Below are 25,328 nucleotides of genomic sequence, written 5' to 3'. Positions count from 1 at the left end.
TGCTGGCCGGCGCTGCGGCTCAACAGGCTAATCCTCTGCCTTATGGCGCCGGCACACCGGGTTCTAGTCCCGGTCGGGGCGCCGGATTCTGTCCCGGTTGCCCCTCTTCCAGGCCAGCTCTCTGCTGTGGCCAGGGAGTGCAGTGGAGGATGGCCCAGGTGCTTGGGCCCTGCACCCCATGGGAGACCAGGAGAAGCACCTGGCTCCTGCCTTCGGATCAGCGCGGTGTGCCAGCCGCAGTGCGCCAGCTGTGGCGGCCATTGGAGGATGAACCAACGGCAAAGGAAGACCTTTCTCTCTGTCTCTCTCTCTCTAACTATCCACTCTGCCTGAAAAAAAAAAAAAAAAAAAAAAAAGAGCAATTGCTTTCAGGTGAGCCTGGGCTTGACTCTGTTCCACCACTTGGATGCTGAGAAAGGGGTAGGCTTCTTGGCCTCACTCTCAGTTCCCTGATCTGCAGACACAACAGTGCACCAGCTGGCAGTAGGTGGTTATCACTCCAATTACATGGGGTCATATACAGGCGGCACTTGGCATGGTGCCTGACCTTATGGATGCTAGCAACTGTATTGCACACGGCGGAACAGCACGTGGTGTAACGTCACTATGCTACGCTCACGTGGTCTATCATCACTACTGCTGTTGAGTATGAACTCGTGGCTGGAGATAGGGAGACTGGCCCGGCTGAGTCCACTGCCCACAGATGCAGAGAGGTTACCAACACCTGGCTTCAGCCAAACCCGCTGCTAGGTGGACCCCAGCGGAGGGTGCCAGTCCTGGGCCACCGTCTGTCCTCAGTGGAGGGGAAGCTGGCTCCCCCAAACTGTCCAGGGGATGGGCGTGGGCGGAGGCTGCTGCACGCTGCCCTTGGCTGTTATGGTTCCAGGAGGCGGGGGACGGCAGAGGGGCCCGGGCTGCTTGGGCAGCGCCAGCACACACACGCTGACTCCAGGGCACCCGCGGACGCCTCCTGGGGCCCTGCTCACCCGCTGCAGGAACTCCGTGCGCTCCTTCTTCTTGTTCCGGCACCGGGCCGCCGCCACTTTGTTCTTCTCCCGGCGCCTTTTCCTCCGCTCCTCTTCCTCGTCTAGCTGTGGGGGCACAGAGCCACCGGTTAGGCACGGAGGCAGGCCCGCAGCACGGCCGACCTCCTGACCCACGCACAGACCGAGGCACGGTTCCCCCTGCAGAAGGGGGGCTGGAGGCGGGGGCACCAGACGCTCTGGGAGCAGGGGCCGGGGCTTGGCCGGGGAGTGGGGGTCCACCCACACTGTGCCCAGCCCCAGCGCTCTGGGCGTGCCTTTCCAGGCCAGCGGTTCCCAGGCACTTCCTCTGCCAACGGCTTGGGGCCTAGACCCAGGCTTCCCATCCGCCCCCACCTTTCCAGGCCCTGACTGCCTTCGCCCTTCCCTTGTCCTCTTGTCCCCTCGTCCCCTCGTCCCCTGCTCTGCCACAGCCGGGAGTTCCTGCTTTGGTCCCTCCAGACACTCGGAGCCATGAACACTGTCTCTGGGGGGCTAAACAGGCCCCACGGTATCTTCACCTGCTCTCGTCCAAGAGGTCTCTGTGCATCCTTTCCCGGGTCGTCCACGTGTGAGGGGGCTGGGGAGCCGCTGGGGCCCGCTGAGTCTGCAGGCTCGCTTCTCCCCCAGTTAGGGCCCACTCCAAGCATGAAGTTGGGCTCGTCTGATAGGAAGCAGGACACTCAGTACCACCAACCCCTGACTTTGAACCCAAGCGGCAGGCACTGTTTCATTAACGTCAGCAAGAACCTCCTACTTGGCTAAACCCTTAAAATGCATGCCATTTCCCCCTCACAATCAAAGCCTTAGGAGGAAGTACTCCTAACTGTCCCATTTTACAGATGGTAAGACTGAGGCCACACAGTTCCATTTGCCCAAAGCCACTCAAGTAGTAAATGGCAGGGCCAGTGTTTGAACTCAGATTTCTTGAGCTTGAACCCTTCCTTGACCGCTGACCCACACAGCCCCAGGGCTCCAGGAGAACTTGGCTTGGGTGCTCTTTGGGTCTGTTAAGACTGGAGGACACACGGGCCAGCCGGGCCGGGGCCAGCAGAGTCAGAGGCCACTGGAGGGGTTGCTGGAACGCCTTGGGCCTGCCAACTCTCTCACTTCCAAGCTGGCGACTCTGGCCGCCCAGGGCCTGGATCAAGGTCTCAGCTCCAAGGGCTACAGGCCAGGAAAATAAACAGCCGCCCTCCGAGCACTCTCCGAGGCTCTGGGAGCCCAGCCCCATGGCCCTGGGCACAGGCCCTGGCAGGGCGGCCTCTTCCTCCTTCCCCTCCAGCCCCGCCCCAGCCCCAGCCCACCTGCCGGCCCCTGGAGCAGCGCCTTGGCAGCAGCGCCCCACCCAAGCACCTCCCAGCCCCGTGGCCTCCTTTGAAACCGAACCAGAAGTGACAGGTCCTCTGGCTGACCTGCATGTGGGAAAATAGAAACCTGGCCGAGATAGAGTCCGCCCAGCCTCAGCCTCACCCCCAGCAGGGCCGGGTAACCGTGACGATGGGCCCAGGGCAGGAACTGGATGGAGGAAGCAGGCGGCCAGCGGCCAGCGGCGCAATCTCCCCTCGGCCGGAGGGTTTGCCCACAAACTGCCGAGGGGAGGCGCGGCCCCAGGAGGCACGAGCGCGCCTCCTAGCTGCAGCTCCCACCGGACCTCCGCACAGGGCCGTGCTGCCGGGGGAAGCAGACACGCAGGGGCTCGGCGTTGGAAGAGGTTAAACAGAGGCACTGGGCGGGGTGGACACCCAGAGCAGGGGCTCTCTGCCCCTCCACTCACTCTGCCCAGCCTTCCTCCCCAAACACCTCACCAATCTCCAAACTATATCCCGACTTTCAAGGGTAAATCTCACCTCCTCTGGGAAGGCTCCCCAGATTAACTGCTATGGCACAGTAAGGATCTCTGTCACATCCCACCACACTCCTCGGCCATTCCTGCTGTTCTGGAAGATGGGGGACCTGAGTTACCCCAGCGCCTGGCTCAGAGCACAGCACTTACTAGGGGCTCTGCAAGCGCCCCACCCCACCCCCCATGAATGCCTGCAGTCAAGGACTCTGGAGAAAGATGCCCCAGGCCTGGGCTCTGCGAGTTCCAAGTGCCTTGGCCTTGTCACCCACGTTTGCGTCTGCAGAACCTCTCCTGGGCACGCTCGGCAGCCTTCTCTGCTGGGGACGGTCCCCGCCCTCTGCTGGAGGCCAGCAACACTGGGGCTCAGGCCCTGCGCCCCGCAGGAGCACAGCGCTGGAGGCCGTCTAGGTCCAGGAAGGCAGACTCTGCCGGCTGCACGGACCCCCCGCAGGCCCAGCAAGGACATAAGGTATGCGTGGGCTAGCGCCCCCTCCCCACCACAGCCCCCACCAGCTTCCAAGCCCAGCCCTGGTCCTTCCTGCTCCCAAGCCCCAGTGGGGCTGACAGCTCCCAGGAAGGCGGGAGTGGCCCCAGGGCCCCTCAGCCACACCCTCCCCAGCTCCTCCTGCTGCCGTCTCAGACCCACCCAGAACAGCTGCAGAGGCCCAGGAGAACCAAGCCAGGAGCTGAGTGGGGCCCTGAGTCTTCTGCCCCTCCCCACCCCCAGGTTTCAGTCCTGCTGGGGCCATGTGGGGACTCTCCCCAAGCTCCCGCAGGTGCTGCTGTCACCCTCACACTGACGCTGCAGCCCCCTCCTTCCTGGCGCTGCCCGAATTCTCCAAAGCATTCGGCCCTGAGTGGGTGCTTTCCCCACACGTGGCTCTGACATCTCGAACCGGAACTCAGAAGCAGGAGGGATGACTTTTTCCTGCAGGTGCAGCTGGAAGAACCAGGCTGTCTGGGGAGGAGCCAGCTTGGTGCTCAGTGCATTTAAAGAACCATGAGACCGGTGGGGGGATGAGTTTTCCCTGCTCTCAAACTTCATTCTTTTGGCTCTGTCCTCCCTACCCCATTAAACTCCCAGGATGGCCCAAGGGCAAAGTCACCTGTGCCCTGGCCTCGAGGGAGAGACCTGGGGACCCTGCAACCAAGAGGGTTCTCGAATTGAAGGACTCATCCTGTGTCACCCCTACCCCTCCTTCAAGTCCTTGTACAGGAGCAGGGGGACCCCAGCCCATGGCCAGAGCTGAATGGACAAGATATGAATGGCTGCCTTGAACTGGGCTAGTCACTGTCCTGGACTTTTTTTTTTTTTTTTTTTAAGATTTACTCATTCATTTGTTTGAAAGGCAGAATGACAAAGAGAGAGATCTTCCATCCACCAGTTCATACCCCAAATGGACACAATGGCCAGGGCTGAGCCAGGCCGAAACCAGGAGCCTGGAACTCTGTTTGGATCTCCCACGTGGGTGGCAGGGACTGGAGCACCGGGGTTATCATCTGCTACTTTCCCTTTTTAGTGTCTACGACTTTCCCTAGGGCCACCTTTCACTGCTTTTCCAGATGTTATTAGCAGGGAGCTGAATGGGAGGTGGAGCAGCCGGAGGGAATCGAAGCAGAGCCCACACGGGATGCCACACTGCAGGCGGCAGCTTAACTTGCGCTACACGACCAGCCCCTGTCCTGACATTTGAAACGGGACTCAGAGATGGACCAATGGGCATGCAGGGCTGGGGTTCACTCACACGGGGCTGCTGACCTACAAAGATGAGCAGAGACCAGAGACCACGTGGCTGGAGAGAGACACACTGATGTGCAGGAGGTAAATGCTTCTGGTGGTGGCTGGCGCTGTGGCACGGAGGGTAAAACTGACACCTGGGGTGCTGGCATCCCATATGGGCGCTGGTTCGACTACTGGCTGCTCCACTTCTGATCCAGCTCCCTGCTAATGGGCCTGGGAAAGCAGTGGAAGATGGCTCAAACCCTTGGGCCCCTGTACCTACTTAGAGACCTGGAAGAAGCTTTTGGCTCTGGTTTGACTGCCTTTCAAATAAATAAATAAATCTTTTTTTTTTTTTTTTTTTTTTTTTTGGACAGGCAGAATGGACAGTGAGAGAGAGAGACAGAGAGAAAGGTCTTCCTTTTTCCGTTGGTTCACCCTCCAATGGCCACTGAGGCCGGCGTGCTGCGGCCAGTGCACCGCGCTGATCCGAAGCCAGGAGCCAGGTGCTTCTCCTGGTCTCCCATGGGGTGCAGGGCCCAAGCACTTGGGCCATCCTCCACTGCACTCCCAGGCCACAGCAGAGAGCTGGACTGGAAGAGGAGCAACCGGGACAGAATCTGGCGCCCCGACCGGGACTAGAACCCGGGGTGCTGGTGCCGCAGGCAGAGGATTAGCCTAGTGAGCCGCGGTGCCTGCCTAAATAAATCTTTAAATAAGTAAATAAATACACCTATAAAAATGCTTCTGTCGGATGCTAGGCCAGGCCCACCCCTTCCTTCCAAGTGCGTGCAGGGAAGACTGGAGTCAGCTGTTGGACCTCAGCATGGCCACCTCCTGGGCTCAGGGCCACCTCCCAGGGTCCCCTGAGACCGGCTGCAGTCAGCACGGGGGCTGTGCGTGGTCCCTGCGGCACTCAAGACATGAGAAAAATGCACAAGAGAAGCCGCAGTCCTGACTCTTTGAGGTTACAGGCTCCGGTGGCTCAGGCCACGCCCTCACATGCTTTGCCAAAGAGACAGAGGGAACAGGTGAGAGAGAGAAAGGCTGGGCCTGGGCCAGGCGCGGCAAGCAGGTGCCCAAGGCACACATTTAAGGAGGGGCGCACGCTCTGGCTCATGCACGTGCAGGGGCGGCAACTGAGACTGAGCGCCTCCTTAAATGTTGTGGTCCTGGGCGCCTGGACTGCTCACCCAGGCCCAGGCCCTGAGAGAGAGAGAGCTCCACCCAGACAGGCAGCAACACACAGAGCAGACAGCAAACCACACGGCAGAGACGAGGACAGGCAGAAGACGGCACAGGGAGAGAGCAGAGGCAGACAGGATGGACGGGCAGGCAGTGAACAGGCAGGAAGTACACGCGGGTAAGAAACTCCGTGCTCCGGATTCCAGTCCCTGGGGTCCACCGTGGGTACCCCCGGCTCTGGCCTGCACCTCCTCCTTTGGCCTGGAGGGAGTTTGAGGTTTCTGCCACCGAGGAGGCCAGGGACGCCCAGATTCCTCCCTGGCGCAGTCAGGTGATGCCAGGAGATCACGGAGCGACAGGAGACGGCCCCCACGATCCAGGGGCGGGATCCTGCCCAGGAACAATACCTGCTTCTAGAACCAGACGCAGCAGCCAAAAGAAAGCAAACAGGGGCGGGTGACGCCAGTGCTACCAAACCCCCTGGCCTGGGGTCCCAGCAGGGAACAGGTGAATCACCCACAGGAGTCCCTAAAGAGAGCTTAACAACAGGACCATGCAGAGGGGTGGGCGGAGCTTGGGGAGCCCTGGACCAGCAACACCCCAGGCGTAGAGGGGCCCAGGCAGCAGTAATGACGAGAACAATGGAGCCACTGCCTAGCCATGGGAGAGGGCACCACACGGGAGCTGTGGTCCTGGGTTCAGGAGCACAGCCAGGGAGGGCTGGCGACAGAGGATGAATACCCCCAATTCTTGCTGTCTCCTTGCTGGTGCTGCCCAGAAACCAGAGTGCAAGGGATCCTGGGTAATGCAGTCCATTGAGCTAGGCAGAAGCAGGTAGGACAGGAATGAATCTGGTGGACAAAGGAGGTGATCCCACACAGGGCTCTCTGTGCCCCGCCCACAGGGCTGGCCTCACCCCGGGCTGACAGGTGGCCGGCGACGGTAACAACACTGGGGCAAGGCTGGGGCCGGCAACGCTGTGGCCAGCAGGGTCAAGCCACCGCCTGCAACGCTGGTGTCCTGACTGCTCCACTTCTGATCCAGCTACCTGCTAATGGCCTGGGAAAGCAGCGAAAGATGGCCCAAGTGCGTGGGCCCCTGCATCCACATGGGAGACCCCGAAGAAGCTCCTGGCTCCTGGCTTCGACCTAGCCCAGCCCTGGTCATTGCAGCCATGTGGAAAGTGAACTAGTGGATGGAAGATTTCTCTCTCTTTCTCCCCCCCCCCCCCCCCCGTAACTGACAAATACATAAAAAGAGACAAAGTCTTGCAGGGACCAGGGCTGTCCCCTTAGCTAGCGCTCAGGGAGCACCAGCTGGGTCAAGCAGCAGAGCGCGCGCAGGTGCCTCACCCTCAGCATGGGCCCCTGACGGCAGCCTAGGCCCCACCTGAGCTCTGGTGAGGAGCATAAACCCCGTCCCAGGCCTGCTGGGTCAGGGCCAGCAAGTGCCCGATTCCCACGTGATTCCCACGTGATTCCCGGCGCACAGGAAAGTGTGCCCTGAGCCAACACATCTTCCTCCCTGAGTGGCCTCATTTCGGTGACCACCACCTCCGTCTGCAAAATCACACCCGGGAGTGCTCCTGACCCCTTGCCCTCACACAGTCCACTCGCACCTGCAGAGCACAGCCCCGAGCCGCCCACCAGCGTGCCCCCAGCCCCGCTGCCTCTGCCCTGGACGACCGCGCCAGCTCCAAAGGACTCCCCTTGGCCCAAGTCAGCTCCTCTGCGTCTCATTCACTGCACGGTTTTCCTCTGCCCTCCACTACAACAGCAAGGCCTCCCTCCTCTTCCTCCAAACACCACGTTCTCCTCTGGGCCTCGGCCTTGCCTCTGCTGGGACGTCCGGTCCAAGCCTTGGCCAACCAATCCAACGCAAAAGCACCCCCACGCCATGTTAGCATGGCCTTGCCTATTTCCCCAAAGAGCCTCTCTCTAGCTGCTCTCCTTGGTCATGTGTGCACTTGCCTGCCACTGTCAATCTCCCCCCGAGGACGCTAAGCCCCTATTTATAGAAACATCTCCTTCGCCACCATCACCCAGCCACTAGAGCTGAGCGCAGAGTGAACTCCGCAGTGAGCCAGCTGACTAATTAAATCCAGCTCCGCTCTCAGGAAAGCATCAAGGCCGGTTCTAGCATCCTCCCCACTTTTACAAGGAGGTTCGGAACAAAGACTGCCACACTGGGGCCGGCGTTGCGGCACAGCGGGTTAAGCAAGGCCGGCATCCCATAGGGGCAGTGCTTCAAAGCCCGGTGGCTCCACTTCCAATCTGTTAATGTGCCTAGGAAGGCAGCAGAAGACAACCCAAGTACTTGGGGACCTGCCACCCATGTGGGAGACCCAGATGGAGGTCTAAGATCCTGGTTTTGGCCTGGGCCAGCTTTGGCTGTTGCAGCCATTTGAGGAGTGAACAGAGACCTCTCTGTCTCTGTGCCTTTCAAGCAAATAAAATAAAATCTTTAAGAAAAAAATCAAAGCTGACTGCTTGGGGTTCGAATCCAGGTCTTTTGGTCCCAAGGCCCAGGGCTCATCAAAGGCCAGGTGGCCTGAGGGTGTCCCCCTCCCATGTGACAAAGCCCCCAGCCTCTTTAGCTCCACCTGGGCATGGGAGTATGAAGCAGGAGCAGAAGCTTCCAACTTCAAGGGCAGTGATCCTCTCACTCTTTTCTTTCTGGGGCTTTCTAAACAGAAGAAGCGCCTGACTGTGCAGCATGCAAGCTACCCGGTTTAGAGGAGGGGCTCCCCGGGCTTCTCCCCGGCCTGCCCCTCACGCCCGCCATGTTTCTCAGGTCCACGTGCAGGCCACGCAGCTGCCCGGGGCTGTGGCCAGCGTGGGCTTCGGGAAGGGAGTCTTCAGGGCCTGGCTGGGCTGCGCGCCCCTGGACAAGTCACCTGGCCACTCCGGGCCCCCATCCCTCATCTGTGCACAAAAGGCACTGAGCTCTGCCGGGAGGTTTGCCGACAGGCGCCCCTGCCTGCCTTCCCAGGTGAGGGGCAGCTGGGGGCGCTGCTGGCCTGTGACCTGGGGAGAGCCCCAGGCTTGCAGAGCTGGTGCTGAGTAGGCCTGCAGCCTCCAAACCTGGTCAATGGCGAGAGCCACCTGCCAGGCCCACCAGAGGCCCCCAACCCGCCTCATGCATGGTGGAGCCACATTTCAACACCAGGGACCCGGGAGCATCCTGGGAAGTAAACACCCAAATACCAAACATACCAGACATTCCCCCACATAAACAGGGCTGCTCCGAGCCTGGGGGCTGTGGTCCCTGCCCCTCCACACATCAACAAACAAAGCAGGGCAGCCCAAGGGTGAGAGTAGGGCCAGGCCGGGAAAGCAGGGCTGGGCCCACAGCTTCCTCTGCCTCCTCCCCTCCAGCAGAGCCCAGGGGCCCTGGTCCAACACCCCAGAGGGGCTGGGGCCTCCCCACCAGCCAGGGCTGAGCTGCTGGGAGCTCACTGCCCGCCTGTCTGCCTGTCTCAAGTCAGGCCTCTTCACTCAAAAGGCCTGGGGCTTGGGCCTCAGCTGAGAAATAGTGGGTGGCTCCCGTGAACAGAACAACAATGGTTTGTCTCGGGCTGGGGCTACAAACTCAGGTCACCACCAGGGGCTGAGAGAGAGAGTGACTGCACGTTGTCAGTGAGAGTGGAGGGCAGGAGGGGACCCCCACTCCCATCCCCACCCCCACCCCACCCCCAACTAGCCCCAGCGCAATGAGGGCTGGGGATGGCGCAATGAGGGCTGGGGATGGCAAGCTGAATGCAGGCGTTCTTAAAGTAAAATCTCCTAATTGCTCCTTTTGGCCAGGAAGTTCACTTTCAAAGGAATGCCGGCCGCCTGGGCCAAGCACGAGCCATCTGCGGACTGCAACGACCCGCGGGCGGCTAAATGATGGCCTCTGGCACGCGACCGAGCCCAGATCATCAGAAGCCTGGCTGCCTACTCTGTGACCTTGGGCCCGGCCGTCCTGGGGCTTAGCTCCCGTCCGCACCATGGCTCACCCTTCCCACAGCCTTCAGACGCCTCTGCAAGGTGGGTCTTTGGGGGCCCCTGTTTGACAAGTGAGGAAGCAGAGGCTGCCATGCCTGGGGGACAGGGACTCCACTCCGTCCCCTTGCACACCTTCGCTGGCCTAAGTCCCAGAAGCCCCTTCCAGCTGTGACGGCCCTGAGCACTGGGTGGGGTGGGGGTGGGGGGCTGGGAGAGGGAGCGGGACAGAGCAAGTGCGGCCCCTGTCCCTGTTAGGAAGTCTCTACTGCTACAGCCTCTTAGCGCCAGCCCCTGGATTTCACAGATAAGGAACTGCATCCAGAGGAGGAAGCGCTGGCAGCAGGGCTCACACAGCAGCCAGGGTCAGGGTCCTAGGGACAGGTCCCAAGGCTTCCGCCTGGTGGACGCTCCAGGCCCCGCCTGACCACGCCTCATCCCTCACTCCTGATTGGCTGCTCTGAACTCTGTGCTGCAGCCTGGCCTGGGACCTTCTCCCCAGCTCATGACTTCCAGGCCTGCTCCTCTTCCCACTCCAGCGACATGGCCCGTGCACTGTCCTTGCCTGTGCTGGGGGCTTCAACCCCCACCTCTGCACTGACGCCTTCGTCTTCAGACCCACACATCCACCTGCCAGCCGGCTGCCTGGCCTGGGTGTCAGTACTCTCTGCTTTGCGTTATTATGTGACAAACACGTTGAGGGTTTATTTTAGCTTAGCATGGCTGGTGATGTGGACAGAACACAGGAATCTTGACAGGCCAGTTTCCCTTTCTCCGCCACCCCGGCAGACCCCAGGACATACTCAAATGACTACCCCTGTGAACTAACCCCACACTGGGCGGGGGCCACACATCAAGCAGCTCAGCCAACCCCAGAGCAGCTGAGGCAGCCAGGGCACCTGGCAGGAGAGCCCCTCAGCTCCCACGGGGGGGACGTGCCCTCGTAACTGCAGGCCGCGGTGGGGGAAGGGCAGGGCTCTATGCTAAACTCCATCCCAGGGCCTGGATCCAAGAAACTACAAAGACCCGAGACGTGCACAGCGTGCTCAGGCCGAGACCTGAAGTTCAGGAAAGGGGCGTGAGTCTGCCCAGGTGCCTGCACCAGATAGCGTGGTAGGACCTCTCAGGCACCCCAGATTTGTGCACGAGCCAAAAGCCCCACAATCTGCAGTCTTGTTGGACGTCCGAGCCGCGGTGGATCCTTTGTGTCCCAGCAAGAGGAAGCCCTGCCCTCTCAACACCTCCATCCACAGGAAGAACTTCTTCTGGGTTAAGAGAACCCCTCAAACAGGATAGGCTGCAGCGGCCAGCGCTGTGACGCAACAGGTAAAGCTGCCGCCTGTGATGCCAGCATCCCACATGGGCGCCAGTTCATGTCCCAGCAGCTCCACTTCCGATCTCCCTGCTAATGCACCTGGGAAAGCAGTGGAGGATGGCCCAAGTGCCTGGACCCCACTACCCATGTGGGAGACCTGGAGGAAGCTGCTGGCTCCTGGCTTCGATCTGGCCCAGCCCTTGCTATTGCGGCCATTTGGGGATTGAACCAGCAAATGGAAGATTTCTCTCTCTCTCTCTCTCTCCTCTCTGTAACTCTGCCTTTCAAATAAATAAATAAATATTTTTTAAAAAAGAAAAGTGAAACAATAGGCCAGGGACCAGGGGCTGCCTTCTATGAGCAGGCCAGGGCAGGGCAGGGCGTTTCTCTCAAAAAGCAGGGAAGGACGGCCCCATGAGCACTGCTAAGAAAAGACAGTGCTGTGTTTGGAACAAAGCCTGCGAGGGCAGTGGGCCGGGGCGACGCCCATCTGCGGGCCCCGCTCAGGAAAGAGCCAGGGCTGCTGCCACAGATGCGGGCGAGGAGCCAGGAGACGAGAAAAATCACCGTGGCACAGGCAGAAAACCCAGCACTGGGGGACGAGATGCCGACTGCCAGCGAGTCCTCCTGTGCAGAGTGATGGCTTGCGCTGGAATACGTCTGTTTCGGACACGCTTCCTATTAATGGGTTAGTGGGCCTTGGTTCCCCACTACCCAAACAATCTAGCTGCTTGCCCTATTGAGAGCTGCTTCAAAAGACGAGAAGAGGAAAGAAATTGTTGTCCCCCCCAACAAGACTCTCCCCACCCCCGAAAGACTGCTCGAAAGTAGAATACACTGGGGTGGGGGTGGGGGCCGGAATCCCGCCTCTTCCCCGGGAGTTAATTGGGAAGAGTTGACAGTGATTTACAAGAGTTGACAGCGGTTTACACCGGGTCAAGAAGTGGAGACAAAAATGACTCTGCCTCCAATTAAAAGAAAACGCGGCCACTGCTTGGAATGCTTATGAGCAGCGCGGTCCTCAAAGGCACACGCTGGTCAAGTGCAAGGGCATTTCAAGCCCCACCCCGGACAGCCTTTGCAAGCTGTCTGTCTTTCATCACGAAGGTGAAACACAAGGTCCCTGCCGTGATTACGCCCCAGCAAGGAGCTCCTTGTCATCTGCATGCAGGGCGTGCGGCCGAACCACGCGTTCCAGCCGATTTCTTTCCGGTGCAATGCACAGATAAGACACAGATCGCCTGGCAGAAGGGCAACCTTGACATCGAGGGTATCGGGCAGCAGCAAATAAAACTCCCACGAGTGCACGCACAGGCAGACCTGGCCTGGGTGGCACAGGAGAGACTCCCCAGCTCTTAAACCAAAACACCCGGGATCTCTGGACAGCACACGGACCTCCCTCCCGCTCTGGCATCAGAGCAGCTTATCTGATCCTCCCTTCCAGAACAATAAAGGAGCCTCCTCCTGACAAGCAGGGCGGCTTAATTAATTGGGAAGCCCCTCAGGGCCTGGATAGGGCAATGCCAAGACACAGAAAGAGCTGGTTGGAGCTGCTAAGCTGCGTGCTGACTCAGAGAGCAACCCCTGCCTTACATAAATGCAAAATGCAGGTAGCAGGAGCATCGGAGAGGCCCCTATGGCAGGTGGGTCCATACGCGCGGCCTGAGCTGGGTTTGAGGGGAAAACGTGGTTCTTAGATGTTTGTAGCCATTGTCAGAGAGGATCTTTGCCAGCCGCAGCTGGAGGGACTGACTGCGTCTCCCGTTTCTAGGCCCTGCCTTCCAGAGCAGCTGTTTCTGCAGCGTCTACACTGCCCCAGCCCTCAGGTGCTGGCCGGGCAGCCCTGCTCACCCCACTTTAGAGGCTACGTTACAAACACATGGATTCCAGATTCGTTGCAGCAGCAAAAAGCCTCTTGTTCAAAGGTTCCCACAAACGACTACCCAGCTGGGGGCAGAAGTATACCTCAGGACTTACCACTACATCACACACCTGTGACAGCCATTCAAGGAGAACGGGAGCCTTGCAGGGAGAGGTGACGAGGGACGACTGCGGGTCTCCCACAGCCCCTGCAGCCGCACCATCCCTGTCTCTGGTTTTCCTGGCACACCTGGACAGGTACAAGTGGCAGACAGGTCGGGGGGTGGGGAAGATGGATGATAACGGTGCCAGCTCGCCTTGGGCTCCCAGGACGCTCAGCAGTGAAAGAGAAGGAGCAGGAAGAGCCTTGTTCGGAGGCCCAGGCGAAACAGATGGACCTGCACCAGCTGTCACCTTGGCAGGGCTCTCCAAGGTGTTGGAGGAGACCACAGGCAGACGTGTGTGCGTGTGTGTGTGCGGGTGGATCTGCTTGTTTTTTTTTCTAATGGAATAGATACAACTCTGCTTTGGGCATGAGACCCTGGCAAGTGACGTAAACCCCCTGGGCCTCACTTCCTTAACAAGGAGAAGGGACTGAGGACACCAGCCTCCCAGGCTGTGGAAACAGATCACGGGAGATAGCGCAAGGCGTGAGGAGAACTGCGGGGGAGGCCGCCTGTCCTGAACACAGATGTCCACACTCCTTCAAACAGCAGGGCAGGGGTCTGCTGCACCGGGGGATTCAACCACTGGCTGCAGGCTGGGCCCCCCTGCCAGCCCCACCCACACCCCCCGAATCGCAAGGCCCTCTAGAGGATTCTAATGAGTAGCTGGAGTTACAAACCACTGTCTTTTTATTTTTTATTTTTATTTTTTAACAGGCAGAGTTAGACAGTGACAGAGAGAGACAGAGAGAAAGGTCTTCCTTTTCTGTTGGTTCACCACCAAAATGGCCGCTACGGCCGGTGCGCTGCACTGATCCGAAGCCAGGAGCCAGGTGCTTCCTTCTGGTCTCCCATGTGGGTGCAGGGCCCAAGGACCTGGGCCATCCTCCACTGCACTCCCGGGCTACAGCAGAGAGCTGGCCTGGAAGAGGGGCAACCGGGACAGAATCCAGAGCCCCAACCAGGACTAGAACCCGGTGTGCCAGCGCCGCAGGCAGAGGATTAGCCAAGTCAGCTGTGGCGCCAGCCACAAACCACTGTCTTGGGGACAGGCCGGCCTTTCACGTAGCGAGCAATTAAAACACCACTCGGGACACTGACATCCCACATCGGAGTGCTCGGCTTCAGGTCCCAGCTCTGCTCCTGACCCCTGCCTTCCTGCTCATGCACACCCTGGGAGGCAGCAGATGATGGCTCAGGGACTTGGGGCCCTGCCACCCATGTGGGAGCCCTGGATTGAGTCCCCGGCACCAGCCCTGTTGTGGGTATTTGCAAAGCAGATGGAGGCCCTCTGTTTCTCTGACTTTCAAATCAAAAAGGAAAAATAATTTCTAACATCACCATTGTACCCCGCATTTCCTCCAGTTGTATACAAAATCCTGTCCGACTCGTCTCTTTGCTTCTGGACACCATTAGGAGCCAAAAAGCAAGGGGAAGAAAATCGCCCCTCACAGCCCAGGGCTCCCTCACTGCTGCGGGCCTAAAAGAGGGTTTTAATAACCACGGCTGCCGATTCTGGAGCACCGCTGGGGGATTTGCATGCCTTATCCCTTTTAATCCTCCCATCCTCCTGGGAGCCAGGAATTATTCTTTCCTATTTTTGTAACAGCTCTGTTGAGATCAAATCCACCTGTACCGTGCAGTTCACCCCCTAAAGTGTCCAGCTCCGCTTATATGCACACTTGTACAACCACAACCACAATCAATTTTAGAACGTCACTGCCAAAGGAATCTTCCCACCCCTCAGCTGTCACTCCCCATCCCACCCATCTCCCTAGGCAACCAGGGGACCCCTCCTACTCGCTGCCTCTCTGTAGGTTTGCCTGTTTTGGACATTTCATACCCAAGGAATCACACAACACCGGGTCCTGTATGACTGGCTCCTTTTTCCCTAATATTCGTTTATTTATTTGGGGGAAGAGGAGAGAGAGGGAGAGAGAGAGAGCGAGAGCGAGCTTGCACCCAGTGGCTCACTCCCCAGATGCCTCACTGACTCCCACAATGACCTCAGCTGAAGCCAACCAGGATATCAATCCAGGTCTCCCACGGGGATGGCTGGCACCCAATGACTTAAGCCATCACCTGCCGCGTCAGCAGGAGGCTGGCGTCAGGAGCCAGAGCTGGGAACCAAAACAGGTGTGGGCTGTGGGCTGTGGGCATCCTAAATCACCAGGCTGACCGCTCGCCCTCAGTTTACTTTCTACTCCTCATCTGCCCTCTACGCTCAGGTTCTCGGACCTCGTCCGCTGCTCAGCCTCCTCCCCAGCTCTCCGGCCAGGGCAGCGCTGGTGCACGGCCGTGCTTCCGGCCTCTGTCGGTCACTCACCTCACTGCAGCAGCATCTCGAGACGGAGCCCCCTTCCACAGTGACCAGGACCTGGGGACTCCCGTTTGGGGCACCCCTCCGCCCCCTGCCGGGCAGCTCGCGGCCTCCAGCATGTTCGTGGAGTCCCTGGGACCTGAGGGTCTTACATCTGAAACATGCTTTGGCTTTCACCCTGTGAGCTCACATCGGAGGGACAACGCTTCAACTTCCTTCTCCCTTCTTGCTGACCAGTGTGAATTTTCCACGGAAGTAAAACTCCTCCAGCTACCCATGTCCACACGACCTTCGTCCAAGGGAGGAAGCGCAAGCTCCACGCCTAGTGACTACACCAGCACGGCGTCGGGCTTTGGTACTTGGCTTCCAAAGAGCCAAGGGCTTTCACTGGGGGTCAGAGGACCAGGCGTTGGGGGCAGAGGCCGGGGGGAGTCAGCCACCCTGAGCACGCACCTGTTCTGGGCTGGGCAGCGTGAGGCCCTGCAGCCATCCGGCAGAGCACAGGCCGAGAGCTCCACATCCAGCCTTCTGGGGTGGCTGCACCCAGAAGAGGCCCCGGCCCTCGCTCCAGCACCTCCTCACCGGCCTGCCGCCGTCCCAGTGTCCCGCTAGGTCTCAGGCTCCAACCCCAGGCCGTATCGCCTGGTGCGTTTGGACACAGCAGAGGGCACAGGGCACTGAATGGCTCCACAGTCGTCCAGCCAGATGAGCCTCACCCAAGAGAGGACTCAGTTTCCCCACTGAGCCCACACTGCCACAGGGTCTGGGGACACCAGAAGAGTAAGACGATGAGTCCTGACCAGAGAGGCCACCTCATAGGGCTGCCGAAACACTGCTGGTTGCTGGGTTTCGGCAATGACCGTAACACACAGGAGACAAGATAAGGGGTCACACGAGGCAGCCCAGGGAAAACAGAAGGTAGAAGAGCCGTCCCACTCACAGCTTGCGATGATAACAGAAAGCCTGGCTGCATCCAAACAAGAAGGTCTGCTTGCTTCTCTGAGACCCAGGCCACGGGCCCAACATGTGGACAGGGCCAGTGTGCTCAGGGGGGCTGATCCACCATGCATGGACTCAGGCCTCACACAGGCAGTGCACAGAGACGGCGCCCTGGAGTAAGGGCATCTCACTCAGCCTTGCAGTAAAACACCACAAACTTGGTTTCCTCGCCCAAAGACGAAGGACCAGCTGGCTTGCCCGAGGTCCCTACTGGGAATAAGGGACACAGCCAGACTCTGACCCCAGAAGCTTGAACCCAAGCCCAGAGCTCTGCCCAGGCCCCAGCAACAGCCCTCCTCGGCTCCCAAGACACCACAGCACCTGCAAACACTCAGGTACCTACCAAGTCCAAGGGCAAAGGGCCCTCCAGGAAATGAAAGCCCAAGGAACAAGTGTTTGAATCAATGACACAAACCAACTCACCTCATCAACGTATTTGGAATCGTATCTTGCATTTGTGTGTTTTGTTAAGCGCCAGGCGTCACGCGAAAGTGTCACCTGCATTCACTCATTTAATTGTCAGAGCAACTCGAAGAGGCAGCGACGATTAGAGCCCCATTTAAAATGGGGCATCGGAGAGCAAGCCACGAGCTCCCTGAGCTTGGCAGAGGAGTCTGACCTGCCAAGACCATGACGGACCCACCGGAGCAGGCCTTGCTCAGCCCAGGGGTGGAGCTGCCCGTGCCCCACATCTGTGAGCCCAGGTGAAATCCCAGCTCTGGCTCCTGACTCAAGCTTCTTACCGGAGGCGGCAGTGATGATGCAAGTCCTACCACCCGGGTGGGAGACCTGGGCTGAGCGCCTGGCTCCCAGCCTTAGTCCCCCTGAGACGCGGCAGGCCTCTGGGGAGCTTTCTCTCTCTCTCTTTCTCTCTTTCTCTCTCTCCCTCTGCCTCTCAAATAAGCAAATATAAATAAGTAAAAATATACAGAACCAGTCACATCCCCACCACCCCCCCTCCATGGAACCCCATGCGAGGCCAGCAGAGGGTGTAACTGATCTAGGATTTTAAATGAAAGCTTTAGAACTGTGAACGCCCAGGGCACGGTATCAAAGACGACTCCACAAATGTTAAACACAAACCCAGCGGCCTCAATGACCCCTCATTATGCCTCAAATTTATTTGTTTAAAAAAGGGGGTGGGGTGAGGTGTGGGGAGGGGGCAGAGAGGCATTGTGGTGCAGCAGAGCCCACATCCCATCTCCAAGTGTCGGATGATCCAGGCTCAGCTACTCCACTTCCAAGCCAGCTTCCTGCTGATGGATGCATCGTGGGAGGCAGCCGATGAGTCCCTGCTACTCATGTGGGGGCCCAGATGGAATTCCTGGCTGCTGACTTTGGCCTGGGCACAGTCCTGGCTGTTGCAAATATCTGGAGAGTGAACCAGCTGATAGAAGATGGATCTCTCTCTCTCTCTCCCCTCTCCCTCTCTGTCATTCTTTCAAACAAACAAACAATCTTTTAAAAAACGAAATGCTACCAGCTTTTAAAAGCTGTGCTAACCAAGTGAGAGAACTAAAGTGGAAACTCAGGATTTCAAAGATGAGTTGGGAGATTTTGTTCCAAGAAAGAGCAGATTGGATGTCTCCGCCAAACAAGTTTGAGACGAAAAAAGCATCTGAGTCAGGGGGAAGAAAGCCAGCTCCGTTCCAAACAGCCACAAATTAAAAACCCATTATGCAAGGCCTGCTAAAAAATGTCAGCGAGCTGCCTTTCCATTTCAGAGCACAACGACCCAAGCACGGGGGCCGGCCCCGGACACAGCACGTTAAGACGCTCACACCCTGCATCACAGTGAGGGCAGGGGTTCAGTCCCAGCCTGGGCTCCCAACTCCAGCCTCCTGCTCACGGGTCCTCTGCGGGCAGCAGCGGTGGCTCGACTCATTGGATTCCTGCCACCACACGGGCACCTGGATTGATCCTCAGCCCAGCTGTGACGCGGTCGGGTCCTGGCTGTTGCGGGAATTTGGAGAGGGAACCAACACCAGAAGGGGCCTCTCCTTTCCTGTTTCCCTTTCTCTCTGTTCCTCTGCCCCTCAGATAAATCGAAAAACAAAAGCAAAACAACAGGTATCCTTAGGCCAAAATTGTCCAGGCACATCAGCTGGTTTGGGGCAACTTTTTATGTAACAGTTACATTGGTTTCTTTCATGAACAAATGACTCCAGGAAGAACACCTGTGGCTAAGAAAGAATGCACTTTCCAGGCCACTGTGTGGTCCACGGAGTTCAAGCCACGTTTCATCCAAAGAGGGCCATTCTCGGAACGTTCTACAGGGGCCCTGGAGTGGCTGGGAAAGACCCACTGCGAAACTGACAACCAGCTGTCACCTCTCCTGCTCTGAAAATGACAGGGACACGCATCCACTCAGCAGGTGGAACACGGGCAGGACCAAGTGGCGAGGGTGGTCCCTGGGGGGATTGCGCACCCCGTCCCTGGGGGGGAAGCCACAGGATTTCTCCTGACAGGGGTCAGAGGGCCCCAGGAGAAGTCCTGACAGCTGTCTTGTTCCCAAATGCATCTGAGGCATCTCCAAGCCCACCGAATGCACAGACACCCTGGCCCCCACCCTCAGAGAGGCTGATTCCAGGGCCTGGGCTGTGGGGCGGGGGCTGGAAGGTGGTACCTTTAGGAAGCTTCTCGAGCTGTTTTCCTGATCAGTCAAGTTTAGGAACAGCTGGTCTGATGTTCACTGTGCTCTTGTCTTGTCTGCCTGAAGTTGCTTACAGTCAGAAATGAAAGAACCCGTGAACAACGCCTGGAGGTAAGACCTGGGAGACAGAACTCCACTTGCCAAGTGGCACGGCTAACCGTGTTCAAAGCCACAAGCACGAGACACCGAACACGGAGAAATGCATCTGCCCTTGGGACCTACACTACGGGACACAGACTCACAGACTGTGACGCAGACAGCAGGAAGGGGCTGAGGGTGAGGCAGTAGGGAGTAGTGGGGCCTGAGGAGAAGGAACGTCATGCTGACGCCCGCCTGCAGCGTGCGCTGCTCACCTCCCGTCTCTCCTTGCGTAGGAGGGCGTGGGCCTCATTTTTTAAAAAGAAACCAGGCTTTTAAATATAGCAGTTCATTCAATTAAAGAAAAGAAGAAGGAAGAAAAAGAAAACCACACTGCTGACGGCCAAACAGGATTCATCTGGCGGCTGACTCCCGCGCCTGGAATGACAGTTGGCGACCTGTCTCCTAGAAGGGCGGCCGGCCCAGGCAGCCCTTGACCTGTGGAGAGCCCTCCAGGACGCTGCAGAGTAGCCCAGGGTGGGGGAGGGGTCCCATGGGGCAGGTTTCAGCCTCTGCCTCCTGCCTCTCCCAACTGCACATTCCAGGCCTCGAGGCAGGGTGTGGCCACTAGCTGCTGCCACAGTCACAGCTCAGAAGACTTGGAAAGGAGAAAACTTCAGGCCATCGGGGCCTGGCTGGTGCAGGGGAGGGAAAGGGGACAGCAAGGCTCTAAAAATCCCAAACCCAGAGAATGAGCAGTCCCGCCACTGTCCATGCATTGGTGGACATTGCTTCATTTCTTTTTCTTTCTTTCTTTTTCTTTCTTTCTTTCTTTCTTTCTTTCTTTTTTTTTTTTTTTTTTTTTTTTGGACAGGCAGAGTGGACAGTGAGAGAGACAGAGAAAGGTCTTCCTTTACCGTTGGTTCACCCTCCAATGGCCACTGAGGCCGGCACACTGCGGCCGGTGCACCGCGCTGATCTGAAGCCAGGAGCCAGGTGCTTCTCCTGGTCTCCCATGCGGGTGCAGGACCCAAGCACTTGGACCATCCTCCACTGCACTCCCGGGCCACAGCAGAGAGCTGGCCTGGAAGAGGGGCAACTGGGACAGAATCCAGCACCCTGACCGGGACTTGAACCTGGTGTGGCAGCGCCGCAGGCGGAGGATTGGCCTAGTGAGCCGTGGCGCTGGCTACACATTGCTTCATTTCTAATACAGACCACTACGCGACCTTGTATTGTACACGAATTGGCTTATTTTGGGGATGCCCTCACTATAATATACAGCTCCCGAGAGAACGGGGACCTGGGCTACTTGGTTCACAGCTCATTTCCACCACAGTGCCTGGCACACAGTAGGTGCTTAACAATTATCAGTGAAACGAATGGTCTGCAGGCACACAGCTGGCACTAGCACAGGATCTGTTAACTGGATAATAATAACATCAGCACAAAGCACTCTGTAATCCATAAAACCTGCTGTTGCACTTGATTCTTCCACTTTTCTTTTACCGATCTGCCTGGTGCATTTGGACATGGCCCAGGAGACCGCCGGCCTCTGCAGAGCCAAGCTCCAGCGGCTGGGCCCACGCACCCTCCGGGGCCAGCAGAACTGTCCAGCTCAGTGCTGACCTGGGCCGTGTCATGGAAATGACCACATAGCCCGGTTCAATCCACTTCCCCAGCCCCGTGGAACCCTGCTGAGAAGCTGGGGAGGGATGGACAGACAGCACGGGAGGCATCAGCTTAGAGCTGTGGCTCATTTCCCATCTGGTGACCTGGGACTCCCTTGGCCGTAATGTGAGGACCTGGACAACGGGAATAATGGCTTCCTAGGGCTCCTGTGTGAGACAAGCAGGGGGCATGGCCTATGCCCAGCTCTGTGCCTGCTGCGTAGCTCAGCACCACCACCACCACCACCACCACCACCACCATCCAGACACTGGTGCCGCCCTTCCCAGCAGCTCGAGCCAAGTGACTGACCTACCACGGAATAACCTGGTTACCAGGAGTGGGTAAGGAGCTCCAGGGCCAGGTCCATAGGCAGTGTTTAATAGACGTGGGCAGCTATCTGATTGTTACTCAGGAGACTATTTCCTGTCCAAAGTGCCCACGGGAACAGATCTGCGAAACACAGGCTCCTCGGCTGCAGGTCTGTTTCCCGAAGCCCCTTGGTTTTGTTGCTCCGAGAATGAACTCACCGCCCCCCGCCCCATCCCCACCCCTCCTGGATCTGACCTGGCAGCGTCTAGAAGCATTTGGAGGTCGGCTCTCAGCGCAGAGCTGGAGCTCTGGGCTCCATCTGCCCGTGCACCCCCGCAGTGCTGCGAGCTGACAGCGAGCGACGAGAGGACATGCAAATCCACCCTAAAAACGGCGTGTTATTTTCACGGCCTGGCTGGTGCATGTCTGTGGGAGCCTGCTGAGGACAGCGCGTCACCGTTAGGTACAGGGCACATGTCACCAATTTGGGGCTGGCTGTGAAATGTAAAAATACCCAACCCCAAGAAAGGCTTTTTCCAAAAAAAAAAAAAAAAAAAAAGAAAGAAAGAAAAAGAAAACTTTTCCCGTGCTTTTTTGTGCACTCAGCCCTGAGGCCAATCCCAGCTGGGCCAGTCCTTGCCCTTGGCTCTGCACCAATCCCAGGCATAGCTCAGCTACTGGCCTTCCAGGGCAGCCATACCGAGCCATGGCCCGGAGACCGATGTCAAGTCAGGGGTCCAGGAAGGCAGGGCTAGCAGAGCGCCGAAAGACAGGTGCCTCCCCAAGGAAAGCAGAAGGTGAGCGAGGCCGGGACGTGCCATCAGCCAGGGCAGGACGTGCCGTCGGCCACATGACCGTTACAGGGCCCATTCGGAGGCGCGCAGCCGCGGCACCTCTCCTCTGCAACGCCAGTCTTCAGCAGGTGTCCATGGTAGCGCACCTAATCCAGGTGTCTCCAGTGCAAGGGCTACCAGCTGGTGGAGCCGAATGCGGGCAGCTGGCAGTCACCAAAACAGAGCCCAGAGCGGAAGAAGGAAATGCCGGGGCCGGCGGCCAGCTGGAGCGAGGAAACAGCGATAGCCGTGTGACCAGACTCCCATCCTTTACAATGAAAATGTCAAGCAAAATGTCGGCTCACGTTTATTTTAAAACACCGCGCAGGCCAAGCAAAACACACCTAAGTTCTAGCCCCAGCCCACTAACAGCCACTGCACCACCCACGGCCAAGCCCCCGCTGTCCTGTGGGGGAGGGACACGGGGGGCAGTTGCATATCTCCTGCAGGTCCCAAACCCCTTTCTACTTTCCCTCCTCCAGACCTCCAGGTGCCAGATGAGCCCCCCTCCAGGCCCACCCTTGCCTGGGAACGCTCCCTGCAGGCCGAGGGCCACCCCGCACCAGCACCGCATGCTCCGCCCCTTCCTGGCCCTCCAGCCTCCTCCCCTCTGCCACCCTGGCTCCTTTGCCCTTCCAGACTCTGATCAATGGCCCTGCTGGGGGCCTTGTGGGGCTGGGGGCACCGCGCTGATACCTGGTCCTGCTGGGGACAGCTGCCTCTCGCCAGGCCCCATGGGAAAAGCTGCAATTGAGGCTTAGGAGAACAGCAGGTGCAAGGGACCCGAGGAAGTGAGTTCTGTGCGTGGGTCTTCCATAAACCCGGTCGCAGACTGTCAGCGCAGGCTGACTGAGGCCTGTCCAGCTTGGGCAGCTGCTCGGGAGGCCGTACCACCCTTCTTCCAAGGGCCAAGAGGGGCGGCGGAACGGCATGACCAAGGATAACAATTTTTAAAGATAACACAACACTGGCGTGCCCTGGTCCATTCTTCAAAACAGGTGCATATTTCCATCAACTCCCTGGCTGCCAGGACGCCGTTATACATTGCCATTATCATCATCCCCACTCTTTCTCCTCCCTTTAAAGAACCAGAGGCAGCCGAACCTCCTGCCCCAGCCCAGGGCCTCTCAAACTTAGAACGTCCTAATGTCGTTAAAATGCAGATTCGGGTTCAGCAGATCTGGGTGGGGCCTGAGAGTCTTCATTTCTGCCAAGCCCCAGGGAGGCCCACATGCCACTGGTCCCGGCACCACTTTGAGGAGCAGCGAGGCTAAGGTCACGGGACACGCTCAGGGCCAGCCCCAGGGCTCTCCCCTGCACCCCTTCCCCCGCCTGGGCTCACCTCACTTTTCACAGGTTGGGGCCTCTTGCCCAGTTTCACCTCCAGGAAGTGCAAGGGCGCGATCATGGCCCCGATGTTGCGGATGTCGGCGTATTTCAGCTCCTCCACGGTCAGAGCCGAGCCGGGCAGTCCAGTCAGGGGGCCGAGCCCTGGCAGAGAGCCCGCGGTCACGGAAGGGTCGGGAATCTGCCCGGGCATCATAGCAGCAGAAGCGGCAGGCCAGCCTGGGGGGGAGGGGGGGGCGGAGAAAGCGGCATCGGTCATCTGCAGGGAAGGGGGCTGCTCGCGCGGCTTCAGCCCCAGGTCTCCCTCCTGGCACCAACATCCCCCTGCATCCTCTCCCCTCCCAGCCGCTCTTCCTGCCCTTCAGCCCTTCCTGTCATAGAGGAAAACCTGATCAATTCATTCACACCAAGGTCATCCCTTGCACTGCCAGGGGTGTCTGCCTTTAAAAAAAAATAGAAGACAGTGACGCTCAACCCCATTGCTGGCGACATTTACTCACTCGGCCTCTGCTGCGCCAGGCCCTGCGGTGAGCCCCCCTCCCCCCATCAGCACTCTGAGGCTGGGCCGGAGCCCCCCCACTCAGGAAGAAGATGACCCGCTCAAGGGCAGGCACACAGTCAAAACCGGTGTGGCGCTGGGGCTGCCTCGGAAGAGGCGGAATTCTAACAGCGGCATCTCAAGCACCTTTGCACCTGTTTAAGAGGGAGCTATTTTTAATCTGGCATGGTGCCTCCCCTCAAATCACACATCCCATTCTGCACACTTGTGAAGACACCCTGAATACAAGATGAAGCAAACTTAAGTTAGAAGCGTGTGTGTGTGTGTGTCTGCTATCTACGCAGCAAAGGAGGTGGAATTAATTAGCATGTGCTTTCCCAGTGGAACCTAGGACCAGAAAATTCCTCCAAGGTCTTCTCACTCTCAGAGCAAACACATATCTGAGCCGCGCCAGATGCAAGCAGTTCAGAGGGGAAGAGAGACTCGGGCAGGAAAGAAGACGTAAGTTAGACAGGCCAACACCAGTGCGATGCTTATTCTTTCTTTCTTTGACTTGGGGAAGCTCGCAGGCAACAATGGCCCGCCCAAGGCTCAAATGTCAGTGAGGACAGCTCATCCACCAAAAAGCCCGGACTCACCCAGGCCCTCGAGGGGCTCCTGCCCAACTGGCCGCTCACTAAGCACCTGCTGTGAGCCAGCAGGCACCGGGGAGGTCGGATTCAAGAAGTCTTAGTGTCTTAGTCGCATTTTAGTGCACAGCTGTCCATGGATTCCAGTCCTGTACAGGCAATTGTCTCTCCTTCCCACCTGTGTGCACAGGGCCACCCATGGAAACCTCCCCTATCTCACTTATCCTGAGGGAAGACTGTTCGCCCATCCCCCATCTCCACCCGTCTCTTTTCTTATAGAGACGCACAGGGGAGCTTCAGCAAGTCATGGCGAATCTGCACCATCGTGTCATCCCATTTCTCCTCCCACTTTTTGAAGCTGCCACACTGGCCTTCTGTGTCAAGGAGCTCCTGTGCTCCAGGGGCCATGTCGTCTCCGGCTCTCTCCCCTCACCCCAGAGGGGCCCTGGACCGTGAGCCACAGCCACCGGCCCCTACTCAGGCTCCCAGGTCTAACATGCAAGAGGCGAGGCACATCAAATGCAGGCCACACTCTCCGTCTCCATCTCACTTGAAAAGGTGACGTTTGGTTCCCTCTCTGAGTCCCTTGTCACTTTCTTAACAGGCTCTGCGCTCCAAGGGGCAAAGCACACGAGCACAAAGACCTCCACTGGACTCTGTCTGTTTAAAGATGTGGAACGGGCAGGGAGCCGCCACCTGGTCCTCCACACACCTACGGCGTCTGTCCACCAAGCTCCAAGCCAAGGCAGCATCTGGTGCTCCTGGGCTCCTTCATCTGGGCTCCACCCACTCGGCTCCCACATCCGGTCCCCTCAGCCCCTCCACCCCACCCCACATCCTTTCTCCCCACCCCGACTCCTTGGCACCCAGTGGTCCCTGGGCCCTCTCAGAG

At 58.4% G+C, this 25,328-nt stretch overlaps 1 protein-coding gene across 3 annotated transcripts in view; it reads right to left on the bottom strand.

Moving 5' to 3' along the window:
* The window catches only part of JDP2 (Jun dimerization protein 2), a 41,242-nt gene that overhangs the window by 8,458 nt on the left and 7,456 nt on the right, over positions 1–25,328 (bottom strand). For all 3 annotated transcript variants that reach the window (XM_051826215.2, XM_051826217.2, XM_051826218.2), the window contains exons 2-3: positions 23,304–23,527; positions 987–1,091 (exon numbers count right to left, since the gene is read on the bottom strand). In XM_051826215.2, coding sequence (XP_051682175.1) covers positions 987–1,091; positions 23,304–23,504 — 306 coding nt within the window. In that variant the 5' untranslated portion in view covers positions 23,505–23,527. The remainder of the gene's footprint in view (positions 1–986; positions 1,092–23,303; positions 23,528–25,328) is intronic.

The sequence above is a fragment of the Oryctolagus cuniculus genome, chromosome 20, assembly GCF_964237555.1.
Source record: "Oryctolagus cuniculus chromosome 20, mOryCun1.1, whole genome shotgun sequence".
NCBI lineage: Eukaryota > Metazoa > Chordata > Mammalia > Lagomorpha > Leporidae > Oryctolagus > Oryctolagus cuniculus.
The sequence above is the reverse complement of the archived record's forward strand: the minus strand, read 5'-3'. Positions and strand labels throughout refer to the sequence as shown.